General features: G+C 36.4%; 1 protein-coding gene across 3 annotated transcripts in view; it reads left to right on the top strand.

Annotated features, from left to right (window-relative positions):
* Window positions 1–12213, top strand: part of LOC150085771 (small G protein signaling modulator 1-like) — a 744108-nt gene that overhangs the window by 83862 nt on the left and 648033 nt on the right. For all 3 annotated transcript variants that reach the window (XM_090374245.1, XM_090374244.1, XM_090374243.1), the window contains exon 6: window positions 8898–8965. In XM_090374245.1, coding sequence (XP_090230371.1) covers window positions 8898–8965 — 68 coding nt within the window. The remainder of the gene's footprint in view (window positions 1–8897; window positions 8966–12213) is intronic.

The raw sequence follows: 12213 nt of genomic DNA, 5'->3' as shown, positions 1-12213 counted from the left end.
GTAGTGCAATATCATGGCAACTCATTGTGAAGGTATTCACAATATGAGATGTAACTTAAACGATTCCGTTATTGCAAATTTGCTAATCTATATTTAGCTGTGTGTAAATGATGCAATTGCACTAAAATATACATAGACCTGTTAGTTTAACTTCTGTTCCAGGGAAATTAATGGAGGCACTGGTTAAAGAAGCATTGCAGGATCATCTAGACAAGACTTCATTTATAGCTCGGATACAGCATGGGTTTGTTAAGGGAAAGTCTTGCCTGACCAATTTGATTGGATACTATGATGCAGACACAAAAGAACTGGATGCAGGGAATAACTTTGATATTATATACTTGGATCTTAGAAAGGCTTTTGATACTGTTGCACATGGAAGACTGCTGCACAAATTGGAGCAGTGTGGCATTGGAGGCAAATTGCTGCTATGGATAAAGGGATGGTTGAGGGGGAGAAGACAGAGCGTGGTAATCATTGGACATTGCTCATCGTGGACTTATGTTATTAGTGGAGTCCCTCAGAGTTCAGTGTTGGGTCCATTATTGTTTTCTGTATTTATAAATGATATTGATGATGGTATATCAAGCTTAATGTCCAGGTGTGCAGACAATACAAAGATTGGCAGGGTTGTTGCTATGCTGCTCCAACAGGATCTGGAAAGGTTGAGCAGATGGGCTGAGAGGGGGCAAATGAAGTTTAACATTGACAAATGTAAAGTACTACATAAGGGAACCAGTAACCCCAGAGTGACGTATCAACTCTGTGGTACTACACTGACAGTGGTAGAGAACGAAAAGGACCTGGGGGTAATTTTGCAGGCAGATATGAAGTTCTCTGAATAGTGCAGATGGGCTGCAAGAGTAGCTCATGGTGTCTTGTCAATGATATACAGGAATATTTCTAGCATGGATAAGGAGGTGATTATTCCCTTGTATAAGGCAATGGTCAGGCCACACCTTGAGTACTGTATACAGGTCTAGAGATCTCATTTCAAGAAGGATGTAGAGCTGCTGGAACGTGTGCAGAGAAGGGCAACAAGATTAGTGAATGGAACAAAGGGTTGCTCTTACGAAGAAAGGCTTAAGTTTTGCAAATTACAGTGTCTGGAGACTAGGCACCGGCGAAGTGATCTGATAGAGGTGTATAAAGCCTTGAATGGTTTGAGCATGCTCAATGCCGATGTGGTTCTTCCTCTTGCTCAGAATAATCACCTGAGAGGGCATAAATTCAAATTGAGGAAAGACAGATGTAACATAGATGTGCGAAAATTTGCCTTTTTGCGGGTAGTTGGTTTGTGGAACAGACTTCCATCTCTTGTTGTGGAAGTTGATAGCCTAGATAAATTTAAGGCTCAGCTGGAATTTATTTTTTTTTTCTTATGCAGGCACATATATCTGCTATTGACATTCTTAGCTTATGTTCTTCTCTCTGATGCATATAGCTTTGTATTTTTTATTTATTTTTTTTTTTATTGTAGTTCTTCCTATTTTCTGATATCACATTCTGTTATCGTGTTTAATCGTTGTTTCGATAGCATTAATCATTTATCTTAAATTTACTTTACATAATGTTATTCTACATTTATATACTTTTATTTCATATCTTCATCTGAGTGTGAATTAAAGGATTTCATCCCTACAAGAATAATTTCATTTACACAATCTGACCAAATATTGATATTACAAGATTTAAAACATTTAACCAACCAAGGAAAGGAAGAATAGAAGTCTTGCATATCATTCCATTCTTCACTTTTTTAATGCAAACAACATGAGGCTGAGAATCGTCATGAGCCAAGGGCTCCATAGGAGAAGAGACTATTGCTAATTTGTAATCTGAGGTCCTTTAGAGCCACTCTACTCTGCAGTGTACTTTGAAGGGTTACTCTTTAGAAAAAGATCAAGAGTGTTGAGTGTGTGGCTAGGATTGTTTGGCATTCTCGTAAATAAATGAATAATCTGTTTGAGGTCATTACTAATTGCAAAGACTTCAGGAACTTGACCAGCTGGGTCTGTGTGTTAGTCAATTTGAGTTGTAATCATTAAAATCACCAAGGAAAATTACCTCACTGTTAGGAAAGTTGGACTGGATAAAGTTGAGAAGAAAGAAAGTTGGAGTTCCAAGTGGTTAGTGTAGTTGTGCTACAAGTGGTATAAACTTTCCACATTGTAGCTATGGGTGTTAGCATGATGGATTTGAAAGAAGATTTTATAATGATGCTGCAATGCCTTGATTCCAGCTACAAGATGTCCCTAAAGCAGTTAAAAGTTTGTTGACATATGATTATATGATAATATAAAGTTGACTACAGGTGTTTTCTAACAATGTTGTGGATATGAGTATTCAAGTTATGAAAAAGTTAAGACTAAAGAGGTAAAAACCTTTCTGATTATTATTTGAGTGTATTGAATGGTGTTAGTCCTTCATAATGTATCCTTCAATGTATGTTTATGCTAGTAGTAGTAGTGGAATGTGATGCAAGCAAGTGTATGAGCTTATGCAGCATCAGCCGAAAAAAAAAAAAAAATTCACACAACCATTCCCTCTAAATATTTGTCCAGTTCCTCCTTGGTGTTCGTAATCTGAACAAGTGGAAGAATTCTATCAGAATTCAGCATACTCAACCTATTCAAGGCCTTATACACCTCAATCAGATCACTGCACAGATACTGCAACTGCAATTTACCAGCCACTGCAATTTGCAGAACTTAAGCCTCTCTTGGTAATAGGATCCCTTCATTCTCCTCACTAATCTCGTTACCCTTCTCTGTACATGCTCAAGCAAATCTACATCCTTCCTAAAATGAGGCTGCCAGACCTGTATGCAGTATTCAAGGCATGTCTTGGCCATTGCCTTATACAGAGGGACAATCACCTCCTTTACCCTGCTAAGAAAATTCCTATATATCATTGACAAAACCCCATGACCTGCCCTGGCAGCCTGTCTGCATTGCTCAGAAAACTTCATATCTGCCTGCACAATTACTCCCAGGTCTTTTTCATTTTCTACCACCTTAAGTGTAGTACCACACACAGTTGGTACGTTTCTCTGGGGTTACTTCTAACCATATGCAGTACTTTGCATTTGTCAAGGTTAAACTTCAGTTGCCATTTCTTAGCCCATCTGCCCAAATTATCTAGATCCTGTTGTAGTAGCACACTGCCATTACTGCCATTAACAACCCTGCCAACCTTTGTATCATCTGCAAACTTCGACATTAAGCCTGATATACCTTCATCAATATCATTGATAAATATACAAAACAACAGTGGACCCAACAGCGAACCGTGTGGGACTTCACTAATAACATTAGTCCACGAAGAGCCACACGGTTCGCTGTTGGGTCCACTGTTGTTTTGTATATTTATCAATGATATTGATAAATGTATATCATGCTTAGTGTCGAAGTTTGCAGATGATACAGAGGTGGGCAGGGTTGAAAGCTTTTGACACAACAGTGTCAAAAGCTTTCCTGAAATCCAAGTATATGACATCAAAGTTATTTTTTCCGTCCAGTTCCTTTGTAACCACATCATAATATCCTATCAAATTTGTCAGACAAGACTTTCCCTTAACAAACCCATGCTGTGTCTGAATTATTTCTGCAGCCTTGTCTGCGATGCTTCCTTAACCAGTGACTCTATTATTTTACCTGGAATAGAAGTTAAACTAACTGGTCTGTAATTACTTGTGTCACCCTTCGATCCCCCTTTGTGAATTGGGGATGCATTTTCACATCTCCAGTCCGTGGGGACCTCCCGTGAGTCGAAGGATGTACTCGTAATTATGCATAAGGGCTTGCTTACTTTCTTTGCCGCCTCCTTTAATATAACTGGATAGATCCCATCCACACCAGGTGCCTTTCTTATGTTTAACTTCAACAATTTCTCCTCCACTTTGCTCTCAGTTATTACAATATCATTAAGCACCCTGCTACAATTTGTTAACCTTCTAGCAATTTCAAACCTTAATAACTTCTCATGTGTAAATGTAGATGCAAAATACTCATTCAGTTTGTTTGCTATCTGAGCAGGATCATCAACAGTCGAACCATCGATATCAAGTGGACCAATCAGATTCATCCCCCTTCCTTTTATAACTTATATAAGTAAAGAAATCCTTGCTGTTTTTCTTAGCATCCTTTGCCAAAGATTTCTTGTAACCCTAACCTCCTACAGTACTAGCTTATATCTGCCATAGGCTTCTGTATCACTTGATAATTTATATACATCCGATGCATTTTTCTTCTCTGTCACGAGTCTCATTAGTTCATTTGGTAACCATTTAGGCCTAAACCTTGAACAGTATTTCTTAATATCTACGAAACTTTTAGTAGCTTCCACGATTAATTCCTTGAATGCTTCCCACTTAGAATTTGCTGTTGATAGCATCATCAGTTGGTCTCACTGTATAGAATTTTTTTTTCTTATGCGGGCACTTACGTCTGATATTGACATTCTTAACTTATGCTCTTCTCTCTGATGCATATAGCTTTGTATTTTGTTTTTTTATATTATAGTTTTCCATATTTTCTTATATCATGTTTAATCCTTGTTTCGATAGCATTAATTAATTATCTTAAATTTACTTTACATAATGTTATTCTACATTTGCATACTTTTATTTTGTGTATTGATCTGAGTGTGGATTAAAGGATTTCATCCCTACAAGAATAATTTCACTGACACAATCTGACCAAACTTTGACATTACAAGATTTAAAACATTTATCCAACCAATTAAAGGAAGAATAGAAATCTTGCATATCATTCCATTCTTCACTTTTTTAATGCCAAACAATATGAGGCTGAGAATGGCTATGAGAGAAAGGCTCCATTAGAGAAGAGACCATTGCTAAGTTATAATCTTGAGGTCCTTGGAGAGTCACTCGACTCTGCAGTGTACTTTGAAGGGTTACTCTTTAGAAAAAGATCATGAGTGGTGTGTGTGTGTGTGTGGGTGGGTGGGTGGGTGGGTGGGTGGGTGGGTAGGATTGTTTGGCATTCTCTTAAATAAATGAATAATCTGAGGTCATTAGTAATTGCAGAGGCCTCAGAATCTTGACCAACTGGGTCTGTGTGTTGGTTGGACTTGTAATCATTAAAATCACCAAGGAAAATTACCTCACTCTTAGGAAAGTTGGACTGGATAAAGTTGAGAAGAAAGGAAGTCGGAGTTCCAAGTGATTAGTGTAGTTGGGCTGCAAGTGGTATAAATCTTCCACATGGTAGGTATGGTTGTTAGCATGCTGGATTTGAGAGAAGGTTTTATAATGTCTGTATCTGTCTCTTCCTGATGCAATGTGCATTGTTGCATGATTCTCTCAATAGAATCCTAATGCGTATCTGTTGCTAATGTTATTAGTGGAGTCCACCGGGGTTTGGTGTTGGGCCCATTGTTGTTTTGTATTTTTGTCAATGATATTGATGAAGGTATATTAGGCTTAATTTCCAAGTTTGCAGATGATACAAAGGTTGGCAGAGTTGTTAATGACAGTATGCTACTGTAACAGGATCTAGAAAAGTTGAGCAGATGGGCTGAGAAGTGTCAACTGAAGTTTAATATTAACAAATGAAAGTACTACATATAGGTAGCAGTAACCTCAGAATAACATATCAACTGTGAAGTAGTGGAGAATAAAAAAGACGTGGGGTGAGCGGTAATTGTGCAGTTAGTTATGAAGTTCTCTGAGTAGCGCACATAGGTTGCCAGAAGAACATATGGAGTTCTGTTAATTATATAGAGGAATTTTGCTAGCACGGATAAGGAGGTGATTATTATACTGTACAAGGCAGTGGTTAGGCCACACCTTGACTACTGTATGCAGGTCCAAAGGCTTTATTTTAGGAAGGATATAGTGCTGCTGGAGTGGGTACAGAGAAGGGCAAGAGATTGATGATGGGAACAGAGGGGTGCTCTGATCAAGAAAGGTTTCAGTTCTGCATATAAAACTGAAGCCTTTCTGTACCCCCCCCAAGTACTTTCATACCCCCGGAGCAATATGGCAAATTGGAGCATTTGTGGACTACGCACCTCAGAGGTGATCTGATTAAGGTGTTTAAGGCTTTGAATGGATTGAGCAAGCTCAATGCTGATGGAATTCTTCCTCTTGCTCAGATTATGCACATGAGTGGGCATAAATTCAAATTGAGTTAGAATGGTTGCAGAATAGATGTGCAGAAGTGTCTTCAGCCAATGGGTGGTTGCTAGCTGGAACAAACTTCCATCTGACATTGTGGAATTGGATAGTTTGAATAAATTCAAAGACAAACTATTGGAGGGGATGGATAGGTGAAATAGGAAGGTTATTTGTTTGATGATATATAACTTTGCTTTCTTGCATCATTTGCCACTACTAATTCTACATTAGCTGAGTTGAAAAATGCAAATGACCATTGCAAAGTATGGCAATAAAAACTAGTGATGTGAATTATTTAACGTTAATTTCTTACTTTTAGCAATCTCCAAACTCTAAAAATCACTCAAAACTTGTTGCTTTCTCTATTTGAAGCTTTATTTATTTTTTTATTTTTAACTTCAATTTTTTTTAATCAGGTTGGTTTCAGGTTCATATGCTGTTTTGAAGCAAAAATCACTACATTTAACTTAATAATGTGAGAATGTGCAAGAATCACTTAAATTAATATATTGTGATAGATTTGACAGCCACTCTGGCAGCTGTGTTAGTGATTGTCATAACAAATATCTATCTCTCTGTGTTCTACCTAATACAGCAGATCACCTCTAGGGTGCCCTTGCCTTCTCCTCCCTTGTGGTATCCACTCATATATAATTTTAGGCAATCTCTCTTCATTCATGTGCAGCGGATATCCAAACCATCTGAACCTCCTATTTTCTATTCGTTCTATAATATATTCATCTGCATGCATGTATGTCTTCTTATTTCCTCATTCATCATTCTTTCTCTCTCTAGCCTAGAAATCCTAGCACTCAGATGTAGGTAGTCCATCTCTAGGGCCCTAAGCTTCTTTTTGTTACCTTCTTTCAGTATCCACACCTCATAGCCATAGCAAAGTACTGATTCCACTAACAACTGTCTGATATATGTTTTTTAGTTCTATGGGAGATATTGTTGTCCCACTATATAGCGTTGAGGGCACTAAGATGACCTACTTTGATGAATTTGTGTATAAATTTCCTCTTTTCCCCAATCTTTCCTTAGTTATAATACTGCCAAGATATTTGAAAACATCAGCAGGTTTTAGATTTATAGACTTTGTAACTTCCAATTCATCATGATGTTCTGCTGTGCTTAGGTATTCTGTCTTTGTAAAATTGATATTGAGGCCCCATTTATCATATGTAAGATGCAATTTTCTCAACATGTATTCTAAATCGTAAGCATCTTGTGCAATGATAACCTGATCATCGGCAAAATTTAGACTCCAACGATATTTGCCCTTAATTGGTACCCCCATTCCATAACAGCTTCTTTTCCATTCTTGTAAAGCACATTCCAAGAAAACATTAAACAGTAAAGGTTATAGGCTACATTTTTGCCTGAGCCCCTTTGTTGGATAAATTAGGTTAGATATTCCCAACTTTAATCACCAAATATGGAGGATGCGGAAAGGTCAGTGAATGACCAACGCATATCCCTGGAGCAATATGGCCTTATTTGCTAATGGTCCTAAAAATCAAATAACAAATGAAACAAACCCAACTTTAATATATGCCCTGTTGTTATCGTACAATTCCCTAATCATTAACTGACATATTTTGAAGGGCGTTCCAAAATTCCTTTCTTGGCACTGAGTCATAAGCATTTTCTAAATCGATGAAGGCAAAGAAGGTATCTTTTATTCTTTGCTTTTCTTTTCTCCACTAGCTGTTGTTGTTGTAGTAGAAACAAATTGTCCATACAACAGTGGCCTGACCTAAATCCGCTTTGTTCTTCACTTACCTTATCTTTTTCCTCCTGTCGTAATTTTAACTGAAACATTTTAGAGTATAGTCTGGACATTGTGCAATTAACACTTAAACCTCTGTAGTTCCCCAGATCACAGAAAATATACTATGGCAATTTCTGGAACTTTCTTGCAACACTACTATAGTTAATAGTCATTAGATTTCCTCATTAATTTAGAAAAAGTTAAATAAGTGTGATGAGATGATAATAGTAAAGGAGGAATTTTTCACCTTTTTTTGGTTTTGGCTAGTAATGAGTTTATTTTCAAGCAGAAGGAAAGACACCAGTTTTATGAGAGTATGTAAAATGGAGCACAAAACTGGATTTACCTCTGGAGTACAGGGTTTAAGGACAAGTGGAGCAAATGTCCTAGAGACATTTCGGCATCGGGATTGTTTATAATTTTTCGAATGTCTTTTTATTGTAAAAAAACAGGAAAGCATTGAAATGTGTTTGGCACATAAAAAGAGTTAACAAAAAATGAACACATCATTGTTTATAAAAAAAAAAAAAAATATATATGATACTATTTAGTAAACCAAATGTATCTTTAAATGAAGTGACTTATTACCATCTTACTCTCTTTCTACAGCTTGTTGAATACTTAAATTTATTTTAGAAATTGAAGGTTTATAGTCAATTTAGAACTTAAAATAATGTGTGGGTGTTTGATGTAGTAGTGTTGGTACCAAGAGTAATTAGATTAGCAAATTAGTCTTGTATAATTCTGTGCAATGACAAAAACATCACTCATTAACATTCTTTATAAATGTGATAAAATATTTTCTGTTGTTGATGATGAATTGTTAATTTCAGTACTAGTTTAATTTCCACTGAAAATCTTGTTAAATTATATCTTCTACTGATGGTTCTCACATTTCTTTTTTATCTGATTTTTTTCTCTTAATCCACCTGCCTAATAAATAGTATTATAATATATGTTTAAAGTGAATTTCTCTTACAGCAAATATTATGAGAAAGAGGCACTAATTGTGGACCCTGTCTCTGGCCAGATACTTGCTTCACTCTTAGGTGATTATTTCCCATTTTCATTCTTTGTTTTGTAAGAATTTGGTAATGTTAGTGTTTACTGAGAAATATTAAACATGTTTTAAAAAATTATCACCCAATGATAATTTTTTTATTCATTCTGTAATATATTCTACTGAGCTGAATCCTCACATTCCCTTTCAGTTTATCCAGTTTTGTTGTTGTTTTATGTTATCAACATCTGAATAAAAAGAAAAGAATACAGTAAACCCCGCTATTCGCGGTATCTGTTTTCGCGTATTCGCTATCGTTGATTTAATATAAAATGAAACCTAAAAAATGTGAATTTTAAAGCACCGTGAACATTTTTCGCCATAAAAAACATGGGCGTGGCTAAAATTATCTTTCCCGGTCAAAACAGCGTTCAGTGGGTGGGGGGAGAAGGGTGACAAAATCGCGAGCATGGATGTTTCTCGCTAATCCTTGTTTAGTATGTGCTATGCGCTTGTCATGGAAGGTTTGGTCATTTGCTTTTAATTTATATGCTTATAAATTTATAAATTTGTGATAAATCTACCATTTTGCAGTGTAAAACAGACTTTTTCGAGTGTGTTAACGGAAGAAAGTGACTTTATTGTGGACAAGTTCTTTTTTACCCGTACAAAAATATGGCTACGAATAACAAGGGAAATGTGAAAATATCAAAGCTAATGGTGAAAGTGTCTCTTCAGTGGCAAAACATTATAAAATAAATGAGTCAACGGTACGATCAATCAAGAAATAGGAAGAAAAAATCCGCTGTGGTGTCCGTGAAAACGCGCTAATTGCTTCAAAAATTTGCTCTGTAACCCATGATGTTAAATTAAAAAAAATGGAAAAAGCTTTAAATCTGTGGATAAAAGACCAAATTAAAAATAAAATTCCATTACGTTCATTCATCATTCGTGAAAAGGCAAAACTTCTTTATCAATACTTTAGCGAAACTGGTGATAGCACTGGTGGGATAAGTTTTTTTGCTAGCAAAGGTGCTGGTTTGAAAGATTTGTTTGAAATTTCTAATAAATATTACATTTAATATTAAATTGTTTCTTATTTTCATTTCGATGCCATATGCTTGCATTTCACTATGTACAGTCATATTATGAAGGTACATATAATACATACATAGACAAAAATTTAGACTAGTTTTTCTTATATATTTCATACTTTGGAACGGAACCCCTTTATTACTATGGGAGCCATAACTCAGTATTCGCGACATTTCTCAGGAACATAACCCCCGCGAATAGCGGGGGTTTACTGTATTATAAAATGAAAAATTGCAACAAAGACATTGTTGTTTTGTTTTTTTTTTTTTTTTTTTTTTTAACTTGCAAAATCTTTTATTCTCATACATCTTCAGGCCTTAAACTACAATTAGTACTTGCAATGGTAAATGACTTTCAACTAAGAATAAACAGATAAGTGAAGTGCTCTACTAAAATATAGGGATGATGTGGTATCCTGAGGATAGTTAAATAGTTTAACTTTTAATTAATAAAAAATATTTACTATTTTTTTTGTACAGGATCATTCAAAAAACTTGTATGACTTTCTCCTTCTCAAACTTGTTATTTTAATTCCATTTCTATTATCCGTCTCTATTGCCCTGTTTTCTTTCAAGGGCTCTGTTAAAGGGGTGGAAGTTGTGATTTAGATATGTTTCTTATATACACTTCCTGCTTCACATCATCACTTTTTTTTTTTAATTATTCTTAATTTTTTCACTTCACAAACTATTAATTTTCTCAAGAAAAGGAAAGTATATCCTTTTTCCTGTATTATTTCTTATCTTTGCCTCCTTTAGTTGTTTAAAGCTTCTGTCATAAACCCCATCCCCATTTATCTCCATTGATATAGTTACCATCATATGTTATTTTCTTTGGCTGTCATGTATAGGGTTTGCAGTATGCATCCATTATTTACTTCTTTACTTTTCTTTGTTTTTTTTTGTCTACAAAAATTTTGCCGAATAATGTTAATATTCCATATTGATATAGACGCTATGCTACCAATATCACTTTTGCTTAAGAAAAATGAACCATACCATCCACATGTCAGGAATAGATATAAAAACAACTGGGTTCGATAGCAGTAGGCAAAACAATAAAATACAATAGATCGGCTGAATCATTGAGTTTAGCTGCTTCCAATTGAGGAGGTATAGCATGTATCACTACAGCCATGAAACAATCATGTAGCCTGCAGAAATTGCGGCCCCAGGTGCCAAGCGTTATAGTGATCAAGCGATTCTCGGTGATTTCTAGAGCGTTTTTCTCGAAGCTGCAGTTTTTGTTCAGTTAAAAAAGTTTTCTTACGTTTTCATTAAATACTAGTAAACTTAGACTTACGATCTGTAACTAAGTTTCAGAAAGGCAAATCACCTTTCTTTTTTCCATTTAAACTAATATACTAACTTTTATACCACTTGGTCACTCTAGCGGCACTGCTCCTGCCTCCCCGTGGCGGGGCCGGTAACCTGGGAGAAGAAATCCACTCTCCCGGGGCTGAAAGGAGCAAAGATGGATAACAATACGTTCCCACCTGTAGAGCCTCCGAGCTCAAAACTAGCGACAAAACACACCGATGATGACTTCTCCCAACCCAAGAGGTTGAAAACAAATCCTCAAGAGGAGATACCAGCATTTCTCATACTGCACTCTACATCAGACCAGCCTTTGAGTAAATTGTCCCCATTCCTTGTGCAAAAATGCTTAGAGGCTGTCGCAGATTCACCAAAATCAGTAAGGCGACTCCAGTCTGGGGATCTTCTGGTAGAGACCATGAAATCCCAGCATTCTGCAAAGTTATTAAATCTGACAACTTTCGGCGGACATCCAATAAAAGTCACTCCCCATGCCACCTTAAATTCCTCCAAGGGAGTAATTGCAGAATGGGACTTATTAACCGTATCAGAGGAGGAAATAGTCAAAGAGCTACGAGAACAAAGAGTCATCCAAGCCAGGAGAATCATGACTCATAAAGATGGTACTCTCATTCCAACAAGGAGCATAATCCTCACTTTTAGCTCTCCCATCTTACCAACATCTGTCAAAGCAGGCTATCTCCATTGCCGTGTCCGACCCTACATCCCAAACCCAATCAGGTGCTATAAGTGCCAAAAATATGGACACTCTCAGACTGCATGTAGAGGTGAGGCAATATGTCCTAACTGCGGATCGAAAGACCACAACCAATCCGATTGCAATGCTACCACTCCTAATTGCCCAAATTGTAAAGGTAATCACCCA

This window comes from Mastigoproctus giganteus, chromosome 5 (assembly GCF_048544385.1).
Source record: "Mastigoproctus giganteus isolate SK-2022 chromosome 5, ASM4854438v1, whole genome shotgun sequence".
NCBI classification, from domain to species: domain Eukaryota; kingdom Metazoa; phylum Arthropoda; class Arachnida; order Uropygi; family Thelyphonidae; genus Mastigoproctus; species Mastigoproctus giganteus.
The sequence above is the reverse complement of the archived record's forward strand: the minus strand, read 5'-3'. Positions and strand labels throughout refer to the sequence as shown.